Raw genomic sequence first — 23,031 nt, 5'->3', positions numbered from 1 at the left:
CGCGGGTATGACCAGTAAATAAAAACGGAGGAATGACCAACGACAAGAAAAAGGAAAATAAATTAGTAGAATATAATCTTACGCGAAGAAGAAAGAGCAAACCCTATCTCAAGGACTTCAAAGTCAACATGAATAATAAGAGTTTTATTGGTAGGTAAAACTCCTTTCAATAATACATTCACTGATTTAAAACGACAAAGTGAAGGCATTCATAAAAAATTGGAGCTTAGGAAATCAAAATGACAAAAAAAAAGTTCGCCAAGTCTCCACTTTTAAATGATTTCTACGCCAGATGATATTAAAGCAAACAAAAATCTAATTACTGAGTTTGCTAATGCACTTTTCACATTATTTTATTAATAGAAAAAAAATAGCACTGCTTTGTTTTGGAACTATTAAATATTTTAAAATGTATGGTTGAAAAATTCTGACCCGGAGGGTCCGCTGCAGGATGTGGGGTCCATGATAAAATCCATTTGTCAATGAACGAAGATGAATTTGGATTGACTACTATTGAAATTGATTGTACTAATAAACAAGCACATTCCTCAAAAATTAATGTAATATAAGTAGTAAAACCTTGTTTATTTTTTTTTGTATATTGTATTCGTAAGTAGGTACACTGTTGACTATTTAAAAAGGTGTCTGTATTATTTAATGAAATAAGGGGGGGAGGTGCCTAGATTTTTTTTTTTTTAAAGGGAGGCGTAGTAACATAAAGTTTGGAAACCACTGACTTTTGTCTTTTGAAGTAATTTGAATTTTGTCTAAAAAAACGAGACGGGACTTATTCTTCATGGATATTTTGTCTAAAAAAACAAGACGTTAATAACCCCACGTTTACTTTTTTGAAAATGCAGAAAATTATTGGTCACTCAACGCGTACTATATTTTTTGCCTAAATACTATAATTTTGAAGGCACTGTACTATAATTCCACTTTCAAAATATGGCAACACTGACAAATACACAAAATGAAAATAATAATATGCAAGAAAGGAAAGCGGGTTCGTGACGTTTACAGAACTACTGTCGCATGATAATAAAACTGAAAATAATATGATTAATACTCTTTAAGTATAAAGAATCCAAGTGTGTTCATTAAAATAGTGCAAGCATTGTAAAATAAGATTACATACACAAGTATTTTTTTTAAATAATGCCTTCTATGCCAATCGTGTCGTTGACACGAAAGATGTCAATCAGTGCTTGTCACAGACTTCATAGGTAAATATCTCGATTTCAGTGTACAAAAATCGCACCAGTATTGTATTCTTGCATGTTGTTTTTTGAGGTGATCAGCAGAAACCCATATCTACCAAAACAATACCAGTATGTATATAAATACCTACATTCTTCTTCAATGACTTAAGCCTGTGCCTTACCGTCACCTTCATCCAGTCGGCTGGGTTTTCTGAACTTCGTTTCCAATAGCTTACATACTTGCGAGTTTTTTTTTCTGGATTCTATTGTCTCAACGCTTCTTCTACTGGTCTCTTTCCACCTGGTTCCCCACAAAGACTTACATGGTTATCCATACCCTCCAGCCAAGATCTACCCAGTTTAGCTTGGACCATTTTTTTAATGAAAAATCTCGAGGTTCGAATTATAATAAATACCTACCAACATCATGTAAAACATTTTTATTATAAAAGTCTTCATCTCAATAATCCCTATAATAATTACTTATAATCTCTTGGTTAACATTAATTTCTTATTTAAACGCCACTATGTTGATTTTTAACATTTTCACTTCCTCGTGGTGCAGTGGGTAAGGCGCTCGCCTTCCACCCGAGAGTTCCTGGGTTCGATTCCCGGTCATGACAAAAACATATATATGTTTTTCTCAAAGCCTGGGTGTTTGTGATTGTTCAAAAATTACTAACAACCACCTTGTACGAAAAAGCAAGGATATGGTTATTAATAATTCAAAAAAAAAAAAAAAACATTTTCACTTCATGTATGCACTCCCGAAATCTTTACAATTTGAATCGAGCATAATCTTAATGAAATTAATTAGAGATATATCTTTTTCAAAGTCAAAGATAAACTTACAATAATTTATTGTAAATAAAATGTTAATTTGCCACATATTTGGTACATAGGTTACGTTAGTATTACATTATTTTATGGTTATATTTATTATAAAAATTAAATTTATTAAGTTTTCAATTTCTTACGGCTTAGATTTTTGACTAATTCATAGTTTTAATTTTTTTTATATTTATTTTAAAAACATCGATTTTTATAAAAAATATAAATGTGTATAAGTAACTTGAAATCCTTTTTATTTATATGGAATATTAAGTATGTATTACGTTTTTGACAGATTATTTGTATTACTTACCTCCGTAAAAAAACATGGCTATCCTTCATTTTTACAATGATACAGAAATTTGGATAAGTACCTAAGAATACTTTTCTTACTTATTTTTTCTTGACATAGATTAGAAAGTGAGAGGAGAAAATATTGTATCACAAAGCTGCTAACTACCTTGGCATCTGTAAGATAATACTGGCCCATGAACCGTTGTTAATGCCAGACTGTTTAAAATCGGATAAATCTTTATTAATAATAATTATTTAATTTCACAGCTTTCATAACAATGATATTGTACTGAACACATTTTCATATCCCTTTTTAGATTTATTCAGTAAGACGATTACTGAATCATATAACTTTACCCCCACAGAGTTATATTAAAAAACTTTATATGAGAAATAGTTGTTATCCATTTGACCGATCCATTTGGTTCTTGCTCAACTGAAAAACAAAATGAATAATTTTTATCGCAACAAATGTTCGAAAAATAAAGATATCCTAGCAAAAGTGACAAATCAACAAAAAAATCATGTCAAACAGACCGAAAATCCACCCTAAAGCCGCGTTGACACGGTTCAAGTACGATCCAAGTACACTTGGACCGAGTGCCATCCAAGTGACAGTTTCATACTAATTATTCCTATCCAAGCTAACTTGGATGAGTAGGACGTGGTCCAAGTAGCTTGGATAGGAATAATTAGTAAGAAGATGTCTCATACGAGTGCACTTGGATGGCACTCGGTCCAAATGTATTTGGATTGTACTTGGACTGTGCCAACGCGCTTTAAAGCAAAAACTGTGTTGCCATCTTAATTACATATTACAGTGAGTAATCAAGCACAACAAGGCAAAGCGTATCTTTATTATTCAATTTATTTCATTATTATATTAAAATCCACCACTATGTGAGGAAAGCAATCTGACTATATTGTCTATCGAAGACACCTGGCTCCTCTAGTTTATTATGAATATCAAAATATTTTTATAAAGTGCAGTTCCCAACCCTGTCATATTATTATATCTTTTCAACAAAATAATATGCCCAATTTTTTTAAATATTTTGTTTATACTTAAGTACCATTTTTGGTACAAAATTTGAAATGAATTTGCATAAGTATTATCGTAGGTATTACATTCATATAATTGTACAACTTTTGAATAGGATCAACATATTGATCACATTAAAACATGTATTTATTATCAGATTCTATGATCTATGAGCATTTATTTTATCTAACAATCTCATTGGCAACCAGATTTATTATTAATTTTTGAGATGAATTCCCGACCACGTCCGATCCTAATAAGATCATGTGGGCCTCCCCACAGTGTGGAGGTTTGTATTAACAGATTTTATTTTTACGAGAAATGGATGTCAGCCACTTGCTCAACCTATTAGGTCCATACTCACTCATACACAAATTGAAAAACAATATGTGTACTTGCCAGACCCAGGATTCAAACCTGGGTCCCACGACGCTATAGGTCGACGCTTAAGCCGCTGTTATATATTCGTTTATTTAAGTACAAATAATATGACCAAAATCATAATATATATGCACATATAGTTTCACATCTCACCAAAAACTATTTATTTTCATAGTGTACACATAAAAATAATATATGCATTATTCAACTGTTGTCCAGATTATTTAAATTTTACATTCTAAAAAAAACATGTTTGTGGCCTATAAAAATATTCAAAATATTATTTACAATGTTGGGCGCGCTGTGTATTTTTTATTATTATAAAATGATGTAATTGTAGGTATGTACTTCATTCAATTTTTAAAATCTTCACTGAAGCAATTTATAATTAATTTCTAAGTAATATAATGAAAATGATCATAGGATCAAGAAAATGGAACACAACACGTTTATCTAAATAATTTAAATCTTGAACTACTCACACAGATGTGAGAAATTAAATTAATTGATGTACATAATAAATAATGTTTTGTATTTCTCATAAGGTTTTTATAATATCATATATAAAAACGTCATTGCTTTTATATAACTTTGGCAAATTGCTATTATGTATTATTAGTAACAATTTGAAATTTCTATGAAGATATTGAAAAATTGGAAAAATGTTCAACAAAAAAAAAATTTAGGCAGTATAGCATAATATTGTGATATTTGACACGCATTGATGAATGTACATCGGTGGTTCATTACAAACCATTATTAAACCATTATTAGTGTGCAATGATTTTATTTTAAATAAACATTGTTCAAAAAAGAATGTTCCAATGTTGGAACGAACGTTCAATCAACCACTATAATTTATGAACTTTACAGTAACATAATGTTGTCATGGGATAAAAATTATTAGAAGGGATCTAAGAAAAAGTGTGTTTTTCAATATTATAATAATTATAAGAGTATGACCTCTTCCTAATAAAGTGACATGGTCACTTATTTTTTTTATGTTTGAAGATTGCTGTTATTGTTATAAGAACCCTCATGTGTATATAACTTTCAGTAGAAATCTGGCTACTAGGGCTGCTCTACTAGTATGGCGAAAAATTCTGACTGACTTTGGAAACAGTAAGATAATAAAAAGTAGAATACTATGCATTTAACTTTTTTTAAATCATACAACTAATCCTCGATAATTATGTTCAACATTGGAATATGTAGGATGTACCTAATATACTTTTAATTATTATTATTCAAATTTCATTTAATATAACAATAATTGTGTTATAAACAAGAAAAAACTGTTACCTGAATCTAAGATTGATCGATGCTATCCTACATGTTTTGATTGTTGATAAATTATTCATCATTTGTTTTAACAAAATAAATGATGAATAATTTTTTTCAACATGGTATTAGGCCACCACACGATGATTCAATTAATATGCATTATTACTTGATTCTCTAATAGTATCCTTCTTTATAAAAAGCTAATCAAATTACTTTATAATTGTTTTCTCAAATACTCTGTCCTTTGAGCTATCAGTCTGCCTATGACTAATGCAAATTTAATCTAATATCAATGCTGTCATAGGCGTTATCAAACTTCACAAAGTAAAACGATAAGCTTTGTGATTTAAGTCGAGGTAATGATATTACCAACACAACATTATGGTGACGTCAGGCATTAGCCAAATTTATTTATGATGTCTTTATACTTGCGAACAATTATTAATTTATTTTATTCAATACTGGATATACACAAGATTCAAGAATGTTCTATTCCTATTATTGAAAATACATTATTTTTAAACACCTCAGAAAACATTTATTTTTTTACTAAGCCCGATCCTAATAATATCAGAGCACAGAGTGGAGGTTTGTATTAACAGATTTTGTTTTTACGAGAAATGAATGTTGGCCACTTGCTCAACCTATTAGGTGCATTCTCTGACTTCAAACATAAATTGGAAATAATGTGTATTTGCCAATCCCAGGATTCGAACCTGGGACTCATGACATTATAACCCAACGCGTAAGGCCATTGTGTAAAACTATTGGAAAAGAGTTTGACACTGTCCGGGTGAGGAATGGCACTCAGCCCTTCGCTCAATTTATCAGGTCCCTCCTCCGGATCAAACATAATATCGTCTCTGTTCTGGCAGACCACACTAACTGGAGAATACTAGTTTTGAGTAATTTGACTTTGAAGTTGTTACAATGTTTGAAATGGTCTATCATGTGAGTTTATTAAGTAATCGTAAAAAGGATGACTTTAAAATAAATACTGTTTATTTATTAAGGTTTCCAGACGGTAAAGTTTGAAATAATGAACATTTTGGTATAACTAATTCAATATATAATTTTTTCGAATTAGTGTCCTGCTATAACGGTGACGACATATTATTGAAAAAAAAAACAATTTATAGATGTGGGATCCGAGCCCGGATCCACGGCTCCAGAGACAGTACTCTAGCACTACTTTGTTATGCAGGTGTCTATGAAAGCCAAACAGCCAAATTTACCACCACATTTTTTTGGGATTAATCCTTCTCTTAGCGTCAATGATTTATTAGAACTTTTTGGATGTAATCATTGCATTTAATTATTATTAAAATTTAATTCTATTGTTCGATCTTTTCCTATGTATATACCGATAAGTGTTTTTAACAGTGACTACATACTGTCATTGGTGTTTTCTGTCATTTTAATAAATTCTGATTCACATGGACAGTAGAAACTCAACTATCTGGATTTATATATTATGATCATCAGTTTCGTATGATTATATGAAATATGTATAAGTGTTCGATTACCCGAATTTATCATTATCTGGACCATCTTCATCCCCAATCAGTCTGGATAATCGAGGTTCTACTGTATGTCGATAACAATATCATCTCCATGTGGAACCTAGTTCTAGTATCAGATAGTTAAAGCTGCTTATTTACAGTTGACTCTCGATTCACTGGGGTAGTTGGGAAAATCTATTCCTTGCATGACCCGAGATGTCGATGAAAATATTTAAAACAATGTGAACATCATATTACCCAATTTTAGTGCATATGCTGAATGTTTACAGATTACAATCATGCTTAGGGCTTTCATATTGAAAGAAAAAGTATCGATACATGCTATCAGTATTCTATGAATGTATTGTATCGAAAGAAAAGTATAAGTAAAAGTATCGATTGAACAGGGATTGAGTTATATGAAAAATATATAATAATAGTGGACTACGTAACAGCAAACAAAAAAATTATTTCAATTGCATAGTGTCTGTTAATCTTGCGTGACTCATAAATCTTATGTTGAAGAAAAATTAGATTACTATTGAATATTTATGCCATAACATAATTTTATGTAATCATTTCAAAAGTCATTCCACAAATACCTCCTAAATCAGATCTATATACAACAGAAAAAAACCTAAATACCAGGAATCATCATTTTGTAGAGATTTGTTCTATGTCCTCATTTTTTGAATTCAAAAATTCTAGTTAATTAAAATGATATTAAGACTGTTCTTACTGTCCTGAAAAAAGGTTGTTTTGGATTTGTGACCATTAAAAAATGGAATGATGGTATTTTTCACATCATACTGCAAATTTAATCGATAGGCCGGATTTATGCCGGTTAATCCGGCACATGGTTATCAAGACCCCGATAAATCGAGAGCCATCTGTAATTGTTGAACTAATTTATTGCAGTATTTTTATTTTCCTGGGTTTCTAATAATTCTCAATGTTTTCTTTTTCAAAGTAAGCACTTGACTGACGAAGAAAATAAAGAAGTCTTTGGAAAATGCAACAATCCCAACGGACATGGCCATAACTATACTAGTGAGTAATAACTACATTTCTTCAAATTTATGGAACATAGTACCTACATAAAAAACAATTATCGATGTTTACTAACTTTATTGTTCTGATCACGACACTATCTTGTGTCAAGTACCACTTTTGAAATTGCTTATGACAAGTTGTAATATCTTCATTGATTATAAAAATTCTATTTTTAATATGTAGGTAGAATATAAAATTTTGAGGAAAAGTGAGTTTTAATGTTGTTTTGCAGTTTTTGTGACAGTCCGAGGCCCTTTAGATGAACGAACTGGAATGGTAATAAATTTGATTGATCTCAAAAAATACATGGTCAGTGCCATTGAAGAACCGCTAGATCACCACAATCTAGACAGAGATGTGCCATACTTTAACAATGTCGTAAGTAACCCCTTGTTTCATTTTAGTGGAACTAAGTACCTACGGTTCATTTTGTTTTTACTTTAACGAAATGCAGTCGGGATGACAAAAGAAAATTGAATAACGTATTTAATTCTGGAAAAATAAAGAAAGTTATACGTCACATATACACATTAACCAATTTTATTCAATAGTAACATGTAGATATCGATTTGATTTAAACAGAACTGTATGATTGTTCCTGTTCAACTTACAGCTAGATTTTTAATCACACTGCAAAAGTTGAATTGCAAAAATCGAATAATCATAACTTGGCTTTATACCACCTGTACACATGGATGGATTTAATGCCGATTGCATGCAAATTAAAACAATAAAAATTTTCAAACACAAACTTGATAGCTGTTTAGAAAAATGTGGTTTCCGCGCATAAACCAAGGTTAGAGCTTCATAGGCTTACACATGGCTACTTTACAGCTTTATATCCCAAATTGAGAAAATTTTAACAAAAATTCTTTAATTATTTTGGAATTCCTGCCAAGCTTGCTTTCGTATTATTTTATTGAAATAATCTGAGCTCTGGATATCCCAGATTGTATTTCTTTACTCCATTTTACCAATTAACAGTTCTGTGTCCACGCACTTCATTATCATAACACATACAGACCGCACGGTTTCCATAGAAACAAAGCAGCGCAGATTCCGAGCGGGATTCATTTTTTGGCATTTAACTATCAGATTGCGGTTCCGCGAACGAATATATCGATGCTGGTACAAAATTGGATCAGACCGCATGGTTTGTATCCACGTGGAATCCGCTGTGTCTGAAATAAGTTTAAATATATAAAAGTGAAGCTGAAAATAAGACAATGATTAGATCAGATGTAAGATATTTTGCATTTAATTGTAGCGAACTTCAGACTATTACCGTCCGCATCTGTCAAAAACCGCAAGCGTTTCAACGCAATTTTAAATTCACTAGAATAGCCAATTCATGAGTACTCGGCGACACTTGTCTTATATTGTTTATAATATTCCCGCACAGGTATCAACCACAGAAAATCTGGCCATTTACATTTGGGACCGCTTACGTATGATTATGAAAAAACCTGAACTCCTCTATGAAGTCAAAATTTTGGAAACTGATAACAACTCCATTATCTACCACGGAGAAGCCACCAACAGTCATTACCGCCGTGACCGGGAAATCACTCAAAACTCCGGAAACAATATATCTTCAGACTCCGATTGAAATGTTGCCGCACACCTCTTTGCGTCTTGATGAACTGAGTATTTTTTAAGTGTTTTTTTTTTCATTTACATAATATTATTATGCATTATTTGTGAATGAAGTCAGAAACATAATATTTCTAAATTAATTCGCACACCGAAGTATTGCCTCTGTAATATAAGCGTTCATATGATATTAAAGAAATTTAATAAAAAAGATTGTCGTGAATAATTATTGATGTGTATTTATTTATTTTCTTGATAGTGAATTCTTTTTCATGATTACATCAATAAATTTTTTTCATAAATCAAACATTATCATTCATTTTTCACTACCTTCGAAACATCACAGACTTGTGTAATACATATATTATTGTCACGTTCATGGCAAAAACTCTTTCAGAAAAAATGTAAAGCAGTGGTATTAAATATGTATTCCACATAACTATATAAGTACTTCATTTCATAATTCCATGATATTTTACAGTACCAATATTTTTTATCAAGACTTCAATTTCATTTAAACCGTGTGGCAAAAAACTTGTTAGAGGGTTTGCCATATTCGCAACAATACAATATTAGTGAAATATAACACCTATAAGAATAATAAAAATGCTAACATGTAAAGATAAACTGTTTATGCTTGCTTGCTGATAAAACAAAAAATGTTTCAATACAAATATCTCACGGATTGCAACTTCGCTCCCAAATGACACTACCAAGGAATTTCAATAAATCGTTTTTACAAACACTGGCATAAGTGAAAATTTCACATAATACAAAATCAGGGATTGATTTACAGGTTGTCGTGTCAACTTTACAATTCTTTTAAACCTAAATAATATGATAAAGGTGACTAAAACACACAAGGGTAATGAAAATATATGAATTTAAATAACACATCTTGTCTTCAATGATATGTAATTTTATTCTAAATCTGTATGCGGGAGGTAATCTATGGCCCAAATTTGGTGAAAATGAGTTATTACCATGTTAAAATTTCATTTTTTATTCTCTATAGTCTATAACATGGTAAATATTAGTAATTCATAATGTCTTTAATGAAAGCGAAAAACAATAAAAGGTCTCTGAAGGTTTTTTTAAAAAACAAAACAAAGATTTAAAAAAAAAATGTAGGTACCTTGAATATTATCACTAAAAATTAGCAGATATTAAAAATTCCCTAATTTGCATCTTCTGTAAAGTTGTCAATGACTTACCGTAGTTTCCCTCTCGCACATGTAAATTTCATTGCTTCAAAAGCGTGACTTTTGTCAATGCACATCTACAATGTATATGATACTGGTACTGGTACTAGAACCAGACATGCAAACCAATCCCCAAAATTTTACAGAAATGTATCATGCTCAGTCAGAAAAGTAATTCAATTCTTGTCCTGTGAATTGCCACTAGACAATAATTTTTACAGTAAACATATAATTTTTATAGCTCCCAATTTTGGATTTCAGTATAATCTTATATTGATTTCTAAAATATAATTACTAAAATACTTTTTGGCGTATGTACCTACATATTATGTATAACAAAAAATATTACTTACATACGAAAGCATTTAACTTAATTTTTGGTCAACACATTTCACAGATTTGTTAAGTAAAAAATGTATGTCAAAATATAAAAAATGTCTAAACTTTAAAGTTTAAATAATTTAAAAGAAACAATGGAATAGTTAAAAATTTATCACAATTGGTAAGGAAGTTATTTTAACATAACTAGATTATAAAAAAAAAATACTGTTGGCATGGCATGTTTGTTGTTATGCGTATAATATCTAAAAATATGTTAAGGTATAAATCTGTGAGCGAAAGGGTTATACATAGTGATAAGTCTTAAACATCGAAAAATGAGTTAAATATGCCAAATGAACCACAATACTCATATGCACGAATGAGAAAAAAGATGTGTCCAATCAAGGAATTACTAAATTCCACACAGAAACATTCGAGTTGCCATACAGAATGGTCCAAAAATTGATATTCTTTGGTTCTCCTGAAAAGTAGCGATTTTGGACTTAACGCTTTCTTCCTTTCGTACACAGAAATAATATCTGATTCTATACAGTACAAATATACCTAATACAGGTATACGCTAAATTATCACATAATCGTAAAAGAAGATTTTGATAATAAAAACAATTGCTTTTCAATCTTTCAATAAACATATCGTCGCCATACAAGAGAAAGTGACCAAGTGCATTTTTTACGAAATTGGTTTTATTGACTATTTGACATCTTACTAACATAATGGTTGTCTGGAAAAAATGACGAACTGAATTTCAGCCTGGAAATATACTATCTCGAATTTATCAAAATGACTATCTGCATTAAAGCACATTTTTTGCCAAGCAAAATTGACTATTTGACACATGGTCATTTCTTTTTGTAATCTTTAACAATAAAAAATGACCAAGTGACAGTTTTCCTTGTAGTAGTTATTCTGTAGTAGTGAAGTTAGTCATTTATTTCTTACGAAACGTTCGACGTATCAATTTTCTCTCATTGTAAAATGATAGAATTCGTCAAAATCAATTCAGAGGTGAGTTTGAATCTATTTGTTTATCCAATGTATAACATAAACATTTTCAGAGCAGCTCAATCCCAACGAAATAAAAATAAAAATAGTGATACCATATGCAGTGAATGAGTTAAGAACTAAATTTAATGCCGCCTATTTGACGCTTGCATTCTGACGGTGCTGCTTTAGCGAATCATGGCACCTTACGAAGGCTCAGAGCAACCGTATACTGAACTTAGAAAACAGATGTTTGCGATAGATACTAGGTGTGCAGTGGTATGACTTTATGAGCAACGAGGAGATAAAATATCGCACTAAGTAGCCTCTCATCACGCTGAGAGTGAAGAGGCAACGTTGGACCAGAATTTCAACCTGGCTTGCCCGTTCTTTAAGCCAACCGGATTCCGGCGTCATGGAAGGCCGCTAAATACTATCTATAAAGTGTATACGACAGAGCTACGGGATGCTGGTTTGACCTGGAACAATGCAAGAAGACTGGCGAGCGACAGGGATTCTTGGAGGCGCCTGGTGTCCATATGCTCTAACTAAAGGGCTGATATGGCCGAAGAAGATCTTAAATTACCTGCTGCCAAAATAATGAAAAATCGGTATGAGCGTGTCAGACCAGGACACATTCTCCATAAAATATTCTTATAATGACGACGTTCAAACCCTGTCAGTGTTTGGGCGAGGTCAGCCACCACTTGTTCCCCCATTAAAATACTTATTAAAAGAACTCAATATAACCAGGCTAAAAAAGAGAGATTTTGTAAAACTGTGTGATACTGGAGCAATTCCTCGTGATTATCATGGATGGTACAGATAACTTGCTGAAAATAACATGCCAGAGATGCCAGACAGGGCACCAGAACCAAACATGGAGTATCAATCTGAAGCAGAGTATTTTTTTACAATAATTTATTTTAATGTACTTATATTTTTGTGACTTTTGTACTTTTTCATGTAAAGCAACTGGGTATATTTTCCATAGAAAATTAAAAAATTGTATCCTATTTTCGCCATTCTATTCAGAATGCACTCAAAATAAAGTCAATTTGAAGAAAAATACCTATACTTCATTTTTGTTTTACCTGTATTCCAAGAATGAAAAGTGACTATCTGCAATTTTTCCATTAATTCATGGATGGTAAAACTGACCAACTTCATTTCGTATTTTTAAAAGCTAGAAAAAAAGTGATTTTTTCAAATAGTATAATTTCATTTTAAAAGTAAATATCATATCTACACCCACAAAAATAATCAGAAATGTGAATGCAATATAAGGATTTTTTAGATTGATTACAAATGTTAAAATGACTCTCCTGAACAATTTACTATTTTGCACTTGGTCACTTTCTCTTGTATGACGACGATATTGAAATCATTTTCAAACCATTTAATAGTTAAATATTTGGAAAAATGTGCATTAAACATGATTTCATTAATTAGGAAACTAAAATATCCAGTATTTATTTTTAATAACGTACCAAGTATATGTCTACTCTAATGGTATGTAAATATGTAGTTACTTCTTAGCTATTATCTATTAGCTGAACATATAATTAGTTATTTAAAAAAAAAACCAAAGGTAAATTTGACACAAATCGAATTTTTTTAAATTGCCATGGCCAATTTGAAACTATGAATTCTGAAAAAAGTGTTAATTTTAAAAAATGCCAATAATCTATTATATCATTATGTATACATCGTTTTTTAAATGCATACCATATATCTAGTATAACTCATAAATCGTATTTTGATTTATATTGAATACATCAGTATTATCGAATATCTACTTCAGTGTAAGATTATTGCACTCATAATAATAATTAGGTATGTATAATCATTTCAAAAACCTCATATTTTATGTCTACACAACAAAAAATTGTCTGCATTTTTATTTTCATTTTTAAATCTCCAAATTTAAAATGACTTGGACAGCTTTTACTGTCACATGAAAAAAAAATTTGGATTTATGGGATTTACAAGATAGACCGATGAATATCAGACCTTAGTTTAAAATTGAACATGACCACTATTAAAAATCACCCTTATCATATGTGTGCATTTCCTTCTACTTTGTGTGACTTTATGGACACGTATGGTATACCTAATTCAAAATCATTTTGTGGCCAGTATTTCAAAACAGGAATTTTCTCCGGCTGTTCTTCCTTAACGGTAATATACGAAAACAGTACTAGTGCCGTATAGCCTGCGATGAACACCAATATGTGCCAAAATCCATGGAGATATGGAAAGTTTATTGATGACCAAACATCGCAGAAGAATCGATCGGTCACCCAACAAACGATAGCCAAAACCCACACTGTTGCACACCGGACTCCCAAGTTATAAACTCTCGGACATTTCACCCTGAAATAGAAATATCAACATAAATAATTATCAGTCATTTATACCAAAAAAAAAACTATTTTTGTAAAACTACCGGCAAGATTTTTTCTTTTTCACTACAATCACATCGTGTCTAGTTACAAAAAGCGATACGTCAACATTTTCAATATTTGCAGCACACATGTTTTTATGTTTTAAGGTAAAATTCATTGTTTTAAGTTAAGATTCATTAAACCATCAAATTGCATGTTTAAATTAGAACAAAATAACAGTGTGTAAGTGCCAATAAACTCTAAAATCAAATAAATATTAGCAAAATAAGATTGTATATATCGCAATTTGTAGCGAACTTTTTGGGTTGGCGCAAACTCTCCTATCATTCTAGGGGAGGCCTTCATCTAGCACTGGATCGACCCCGACTGATGATATTAATAATTGTGGGGTGAGACTGCACTTTGCCTGGACAGTATTGCTAATATATTACATTGTAGTAAAAAAAACATGACGTATTACGAAATCTACATAACATGTAATAAAAAATATTTGATAAAATGTTCCCTAATTTCTTGATTGGTTTTGAACCATATGAAAAGGTGATACCCGATGAAGGTCTCCCACAGGAGATCACCTCAAAGGACGGACCGAACCATCAACTTTCCCATAACACCACAGCCTATGTCCACTCTTCGCGGTTCTCGGAGCCCGCCTCCTCAAAATTCCGAAATTCGTCCACGCTCCCGCCAAAACACAGACACGGACTGTCGAAAACGGCCGCTCGCGCCGCCACTAGTCAATCTGTCGGTAAAACAGGGAGGTTCCCAACCGACGGAGGGAGGAACATGACGCCGCCGAGATCTGACAGTTGGACGCGCGCGAAAAATCTGACTATTGCCCCTGACGCCGAACGAACAGCATCTACCGCCAAATCTCTCTCTCGCATCGGACGCCGGACAGCTAGCATTGCCTCGAACGCGAAGCCAAGCCAGCATCTCCACGTCTCCAGCCAAAAATACCACGTCAGCGCCAAGCAAGCATCCTAAGCTAAAAGCATTCTGAACATCCCAGCCAGCATCTCCCACCAAAAAGACTGCATCGCCAAGCCGCAAGCACTGACTCTCGCCTCGGATACCAAGCATCAGCAGCCCAGCCCGCGACACCACGTCTGCAGCCGCCAAATCGCCATCACTAACCCACCGCCAACGACAATACCCTGCGACACAAATAATAAACACCAGCCTCAACAGCATACATGTGCGTTTCTCTCATTCCACCCCGCTTCTGGCCTGCTAGTGATACGGCCCTCACCATTCTCCTCGACGGAGAAAGGCCGGTATCAAAGGGTATGTAATAATAAAGTAGTACTTCCGAAGCCAGCGGCTAAAATGACAATGGCTACACTTAGAATAATTATCAAAATTACTTTTCAAGTAATTAAATATTTAGTACCTACTTAATAACAAAATGCATCAACAAAGAATTAAATTATATTTTATAGTATCACGAATAATAAGAAAAATAAATAAAAATCGTTCACAATAATGGCTGATTTCATCAAATTTTCATTTGATTTATTCATTAATGTATTGAAACTATTAGTGATCTCACTAAAAGTACTTTCTTGTGAAATACATTTGATTTAATCAGGTTTTATTGGCGGCTCTCGTGGTGCAGTGCGTAAGGCGCTTGCCTTCCACCCGAGAGTTCCTGGGTTCGATTCCCGGTCAGGACACACAATATTTATGTGTTTTTCTCAAAGCCTGGGTGTTTGTGATTGTTCAAAATTACTAACAACCGCCTTGTACGAAAAAGCAAGGATATGGTTATTAATAATTCTAAAAAAAAAAATCAGGTTTTATTATACACATATAAATACATAAAAATATAATATAAATAAGCTTGTCACCTTTTTAGACAGTTAAGAATTCATGGCTTTATATTATTAAATTATCTCATCACTGAATAATAATACCTATAATCAATCAGATTTCTAATATTTGCCCAAATAAAATAATCCGATAAAAAACATGATAAGATAATAAATAATATAGGTATGTAATAAAAATATTATTGTGTGCAATCCTGTGTAAAGTGTAACATAAATATTTTTGTATAATATTTTAAGTAACAATATATCGTCATCCAGCTATATCCAACCAATGGTAAAAATATTTTCATGAATCGCTAAATAATTTGCAGGTTCATTCTGCAAATACAGGCCGTGTTACGGAGGTCTTGCAGATCTAAGGCAGGGGTTACCAAACGAAACGGCTTGATGCATTAGGATTTTTTCACTGCGCCTTAAACTGAAGTTGACTGATTTTATTTTTTAGTTGTTTTTGTAAAAATATTTTTTTCATCCAAAATCCATGACGACCGATTTTTGTTTAGCTGTTTTCGCAAAAATAGTTTTTCCCACCATCCCAAAAATATTGGAATATTCCGCGGCGCACACTTTGGTAGATTAGATTCTAATGAAATCAGATAAAATTTTAACTGACAGTAATTATTGTCCTAACAAATGAATAAAAATCTCATAATATGAAAGAATACAATTACTTAATTAAAAGTACAATTTTTATTATACAAACAAATGATCATAATATTGTAATTACGAGGGTGGGTCAATAAGTCCTTAGAAAAGCCGACAGGTGGCGCGACTAGTACTGTAAGAGGTTTGTTTTCATGCAGCGGCACTACCGATTCAGTATGCTGCGAAGGTTCAATCAGATTGGTCGGGTTGTTGTGTGTTTCTCGTACATTTAAAAAAAAAATTTGCTTGTTTACAAAAAATGGAGAAAATTGAGTTTAGAGCTGTTATTAAACATTTTAATATAAAAGGGTTAACAGCAAAGGTAATAAAAAATGAGTTGGATTTAGTTCACGGCACATCTGCTCCTTCACTTGCAACTATTTATAACTGGTTAAATGAATTTAAACGTGGTCGTACATCAACAAAGGATGAACCACGCTCAGGACGTCCTGTAGAGGTGACTACACCAGAAATGATCAATAAAATCCACGATATGGTGTTAAGTGACCGAAGATTAAAGTTGAGTGAGATAATTGAGGTTACAGGGATCTCAAAAGGTAGCGTCATTTCTATTTTACATGACAAATTGGGCATGAAAAAAATTTCTGCAAGATGGGTGCCGCGTTTGCTCACAGTCGACAATAAACGCAATAGGGTGGTGGCCTCTAAAGCCCTGTTGTCGCTCATGCAACGCAATCCGGATGAATTTTTTCGTCGCTTTGTGACTGTAGATGAAACATGGATACACCACTATACTCCCGAGACGAAAGAACAGTCAAAGCAGTGGATTGCGAAAGGCGAACCATGTCCAAAGAAGGCGAAAACCGTAAAATCAGCTGGTAAGGTTATGGCTACTGTATTTTGGGATGCACGTGGAATTATTTTCGTTGACTATTTGGAAAAAGGAAAAACAATAACAGGGGATTATTATGCATCTTTATTGGACCAGCTAAAAAACAAAATTGAAGAAAAACGGCCTCATTTAAACAGGAAAAAAATCCTATTTCATCAGGACAATGCCCGTGTTCACACATGTTTACGATCAATGGCTAAAATTGAAGAATTGAAGTTCGAATTGGTCGACCACCCACCGTATTCGCCAGATTTAGCCCCCAGTGACTTTTTCCTTTTCCCAAACTTAAAAAAATGGCTAAGTGGACAACGTTTTTTTTCAAATGAAGAAGTCATCGATCGGACAAATGCTTATTTTGAGGACTGTTTAAAACACTGTTTTAATGCTTTTTTCTAAGGAATTATTGACCCACCCTCGTATTATGAACTGTTTAACTTTAATTGCAAAAAAATCATTTACGCTCAGTAATAAAAGTATAAAGTTGAATCATACGAAACGTCACCCATTCAAGCTAGAAAATGTATAAATGCAAAACTTGTGCCACGTGAATGTGAGTATTCATACATGTTTTTCATAGTTGTAATTGAAATATGTCCAGGGTGTTTAGGTAAACAACAAAAATTAGATTCAATATTATAATACTATAATTATATCCTATATTACATGAAAACAATTATTAAAATAACGGTTCAGCATCGATGAATATCAATAATAATATATAAGTATTGATTTGTTAGAGATAACCAATGTGAAATATAAGTGCGTGAGTACTTTTATGCCTACATAATAATATTGATTATATTAACAATGTTATCTATCCACAAAATAAAATTTGCCAAAATTACATCATCACACTTTGTATCTACAAAGTTGATTATATAGAAAATACTATTTTGAGTTATATTTTTTAACTATACTATTTTTTAGTTGAAATTGAACGCTAGGTTTTTCAATATCACTTGGACTGCAATTCCACTTTGCTAATTTAGAAAGCAGATTTTATTTAGACTATAGAAGGAAATTAAAAATTTATATTCACCTTTGAAGCTCTTTAATAAGAACAACGAATGCGGGCATAGCTAATATCATAAGAGCAAAAGCGTTGGCAGCCGGATGCATCAACAGAATCCCTGTCGATGTTAAAGAAAACAGCGTAGCAACTGCGCCTAAAATTTTCCTTCAAAGCAAAATACACATATTAGTTTACATTTAAAGCGTAATGCAGAACAATTTGTTACAACACGTCGCATGTTTATTCTCACTCTACAAAGGTGTTTCTAATAAGAATACTATATGTTTTTCTAATTTAAACTAGGTTCCAGATTTTTAAAATCGTAAGTTGGACATGTATTTTTTAGTTCTGCATTGTGTCAATAGGCAATATCCATTTCTCATAAAAAAACAAAAATCTGTGAATACAACCTCCACACTGTCCCGGGGGCCCATAATATCACCAATTTTGTTCCGTTACCGAGGTTATGGGAATATTAAATAAAATGAATCCATGAATTTAAATTTTATATTTAATTCTATTGTATTGTTTCTTCTGTACAGACCTACAAACTTATCTGAAGAATGGGATGGGGGAGAGCCACTGTCGAAAACTACCCAATCAAGATTCGTAACTGGACAAAATCTAACATTCGAATGACATTTTAAAAATGGCGTCCTATGGTAGTTCGTAGTTCCATTTTTGGCCATTCTACAGATAAATTTGTAGGTCTGTAAATGATAATATTGTATAGGAAACTTCAAATGTTTTATGCTCATGAATTATTATACTACATATTTTTTTGCATCAATCTAAATTTTCGTGCTGCGGCGAGCCTGCCGTTTCAGAGCCTTTGAATTCCAGACAAACTTTGTGTTTTATAATAAATATATTATATAAGATAAGATACCGCGGCTTACTTTACAAAACTTTAGCCCAAATTATCAATCTGTTGATAACATAATAAAAATATATAAATACTTAATATCCAAGGCCTGTGTGAATATAGAAATATACTGACCATGGTGGATATCATTAGCTTCTAAACATAAAAACAAAACCCAACACAACCTACCTATTTATTGTTTTGGTTTGGTTTTAGGTCTCAAAACACCACCTCCACAAAGACATTAATCAATATCTGTAATCGCCCTCCGGAATCGGAATTTGTTATTTATTATTAATGCAATACAAATTCATATCAATAATCTTTAATTGTCTTACATTGCATAAATTGCTCTGACATATTCATTTTCATTTTTACATTTAAAAATGTAAATTTCGGGCAAAGTTTTTTGAGTGATATGGAGTGAGGTAATATACCTCGTAATATTTCAGTTATAACAATACCTAGTAATACAGTTTTTCTTTATTCTAAGACCAGTGAACTTAATACTTCTGTTAAAACTAAGTACATCAACAGCATTTTTTGACAAATGGCGATAGGCAGTGATTTAACAAAACTAATACATAACAATATTAAATAAGAATATAAATTTTACCTGTCTTGTTTACAAAATTTGGGAAAATATCTTTTTGGTGTAAACATTGTGAAGGCTGCCATAAATACCCATAATATTGCTAACTCATCCAACAATTGCCCTGAAAAAAAATTTAAGTCATTTTTTTTTTTTTTTAGAATTATTAATAACCATGTCCTTGCTTTTTCGTACAAGGTGGTTGTTAGTAATTTTGAACAATCACAAACACCCAGGCTTTGAGAAAAACACATAAATGTTTTTGTCATGACCGGGAATCGAACCCTGGAACTCTCGGGTGGAAGGCGAGCGCCTTACCCACTGCACCACGAGAGCCGCCTCTTAATTAAGCGAAACTTAATCAATTCCTCGATCGTCATTAAGAAAAATTAAACATTTATCATTAATTTTATGAAGAAGAAATTGTGCTTACCGAGCAAGCTCAATGTTGCGTGAAAATAGGCAGAGCTCAATCCAACAACCATCAGGAGGATCCATAGTATGTGAATAGCTGGGTTTACAAATTCTGCGTATTCTTTGAAAAGGTGTATCAAAACAGGAGGTAAGAGAAGAAATAGTATGTTGCTTATCTGAAAGATAAAAAAAATAAAATTGAAATGGCATAGGTACTGTTCAACAAGAAGATTTAGTCACAAGCCGGTAGTCGCTGTCGTCGACTAAATAGGAGGAGTCTTAGTAGTTCACAGTTTTAACACGTAAACAACTCGTCGCTAACAGGAAGGCGCTTCAATTGAAGTGCGGTTAAAAATGGGAGGAGCTTGTTAGTTCACAGTTTTAACACATAACCAAGAAGAACTTGTAGGACAGTAGTTAGAATTACTCAATAGTGGGTCGAGCCCGGTAGCTCCATAAACTAATAATTAAGAAAACCTTTAATTGAACATATACATAATTTTGAAAACACTTCTGAGAAAATGTATTATAACCAATAGAAAAAAACCTGCATCTTTCGGGTATTGCGCCCGCCGCGCATAGACCACTATGCTAAAGCTGCCATACTAATTATGACAAATTTTAACTATTGGCTTTTATAAGCTCTCTGATGCACTTTCCAAATTGAGCTTGAGTTTATAAAATAGCATCTACACTCCAAAGTAAAGCATATGAGAATGGAGATCTCAACCGTTTTTATACAAGGAATGGCCGTTCGGAAAGGAATTTGCAATGCATCCAAACATATTGAAAATGTGATGTAAACTTTTACCCCCTTGGACTTCGAGCCTAAGACATACGGATTTAGAAACATGTGTAAGTAATCAACATTGCAGGCACTATATAGAATCTGTGGTTTTTGTTATGTTAGGAACATTTTGCTTGTCTCTTTTTGATTTTAGTGTTTGACACAATATTGAAAATAAAATTGGCGGTGAATAGTTTTGAGGAAAATATCAGCGAATATACAGTTGCTAACAGCATTTGTAGACTTGGACAGAAAATAAAATCATTTAATTCTTGAATGAGTTTTATTTTTATGCCAAAATTTGTACCATTGCACAATCTATTTGTTGACGCAATTCAAGTGCACTCAAATTATTTAGATTAAGTATATGTCTTCAGAATCTAATAGATTTTGTAATTAATGTGTTACCAATTATAATAAGTACATACAATTTTAACAATAGTGTTTTCGTGAGTGATCTGTGGTCACTTGTCATATTTCAATAAAATCGAACAAAGGAATATTATTTGCATGATTAGTGTCACTGGAAGGACGTATGCGGAAGCATAATAAATATCTACAAATAATAATACTGGTAAATGGACCTACCGTATTGACGAATTCTGCGATGACAGGTGATATCGAATAATTTTGTTCACACCAATCCACAGGCGAACTGCCTCTCTCAAGATGCGACCAGGTCATCCCGAATTATTTATTAATATAATTGTAATTATTCTGCATGTCACAAACACACTTCGCTCGCTGTTGTATAAAAAAAAATCTTGTACACAACCTTTTGTAATCATGAACCATGAAATTACAAAACGGATACAATTCACTGATTGTAAATAATTAATTTTATGTCACGAATTTATTCTTTGTCACCTTTGTTTACTTCTTAAGCGCTCGTTATCCACCGTTGAACGGCGAGCCACAACTTATCGACATCGTAAACATATTTTTGTATCAATAGCAGCGAACGGCAAGGCGACATTGACGTTTATCACAAAGTTGCCATAATTAAACCATATTTTAACATTCCCTTCTTAATCTACTGTCACTTATTTCATCAATAATACATTATGTACATTGCATAATAATATAATCAATAATTATAAAAAAAAAGTTTTAAAATAATTATGTGGATAGACGTATTCGATAATCTAAAATTTAATGTAAACTCTATACTATAGGGGGGAGGTTACAAACCTATGGCATGCGAGATTAATTTGCATGGCACGCGAATGAAAACCAATGAAAATTTTCAAAAAAGTTTTACATATATATATTATACTTACCTACATATAAAAAAATAGTGACGACATAGCCATGCGCTTTTCCTTCGGGCTTTAATATCATTTTTACTAATCGACGCGCAGATCGCATTGTACAAAAAATAGCAGGCAATAAACGAGAACAGTGACAATATAAAACTCGACAAACCAGAATACGACCAAACGGAACATGACAAAACAGAACAGTGACAAAACAGAACAGTCACAAAACAGAACAACAGAACAACGAAATACAACCTTTCAGGAAAAATATAAATTTAATATTGAAATTGTCTTATCTCTATTATGTCGATAGATTTTTAATAGCACAGATTGTCAATACGCCATAATAAATCAAATTATATACGTAATTTCTGCATTACTAATCGCTAGAAAGCCTCAAATGAACTTAACTCGGTGTTGCCGGCAAGCTTAGGACATCTCAATAATATAATATGTTCAAAATGATTGGGTGACTAGGTACAATGAAATAATCAGTTTAATAATTCTGCAGAGATAAAAAACGGAATTTTAGCTGTTTGAATATTTTTTATTGTAATCTATCTATTAGCAACATTAGGATGTCAGGATTAAAAAGGGATGGATAATTTAATCCGTATCAGGGTTTCCATTGAATATGGACAAACAAGATAATTGTA

At 32.3% G+C, this 23,031-nt stretch overlaps 2 protein-coding genes across 2 annotated transcripts; one reads left to right on the top strand and one right to left on the bottom strand.

The window, feature by feature from the left end:
• Positions 1-987: 987 nt before the first annotated feature.
• pr (6-pyruvoyl tetrahydrobiopterin synthase purple) lies at positions 988-9,411 on the top strand. Its single transcript, XM_085946566.1, has 4 exons — positions 988-1,226; positions 7,507-7,586; positions 7,822-7,967; positions 8,992-9,411. The coding sequence occupies exons 1-4, from the start codon at positions 1,159-1,161 to the stop codon at positions 9,196-9,198; spliced, it is 501 nt and encodes a 166-aa protein (XP_085802692.1). The 5' UTR covers positions 988-1,158; the 3' UTR covers positions 9,199-9,411.
• Positions 9,400-22,105, bottom strand: bwa (alkaline ceramidase). The gene is made up of 6 exons (XM_085946565.1): positions 21,705-22,105; positions 20,349-20,505; positions 19,940-20,039; positions 18,486-18,623; positions 13,083-14,084; positions 9,400-11,356 (listed from the first exon to the last, which is right to left on the bottom strand). Exons 1-5 carry the CDS (start codon positions 21,798-21,800, stop codon positions 13,766-13,768), a joined length of 810 nt encoding a protein of 269 aa, XP_085802691.1. The 5' UTR covers positions 21,801-22,105; the 3' UTR covers positions 9,400-11,356; positions 13,083-13,765.
• Positions 22,106-23,031: the final 926 nt, after the last annotated feature.

Source organism: Rhyacophila brunnea, unplaced genomic scaffold (assembly GCF_057557595.1).
Source record: "Rhyacophila brunnea isolate RB1 unplaced genomic scaffold, BYU_Rbru_1.0 scaffold_2, whole genome shotgun sequence".
NCBI lineage: Eukaryota > Metazoa > Arthropoda > Insecta > Trichoptera > Rhyacophilidae > Rhyacophila > Rhyacophila brunnea.
Note: the sequence above shows the minus strand (reverse complement) of the source record. Positions and strands in the feature narration are given on the sequence as shown.

Excerpts from the sequence above, each read along its gene's own strand:
- pr (XM_085946566.1), top strand. The coding sequence starts at position 1,159 with ATGCCTTCTATGCCAATCGTGTCGTTGACACGAAAGATGTCAATCAGT. Across the intron at positions 1,227-7,506 it reads GCTTGTCACAGACTTCATAG|TAAGCACTTGACTGACGAAG; the intron begins GTAAATATCTCG and ends TCTTTTTCAAAG. Across the intron at positions 7,587-7,821 it reads ACATGGCCATAACTATACTA|TTTTTGTGACAGTCCGAGGC; the intron begins GTGAGTAATAAC and ends GTTGTTTTGCAG.
- bwa (XM_085946565.1), bottom strand. The coding sequence starts at position 21,800 with ATGACCTGGTCGCATCTTGAGAGAGGCAGTTCGCCTGTGGATTGGTGT. Across the intron at positions 20,506-21,704 it reads TCGCAGAATTCGTCAATACG|ATAAGCAACATACTATTTCT; the intron begins GTAGGTCCATTT and ends TTTATCTTTCAG. Across the intron at positions 18,624-19,939 it reads AAATTTTGTAAACAAGACAG|GAAAATTTTAGGCGCAGTTG; the intron begins GTAAAATTTATA and ends TTTGCTTTGAAG.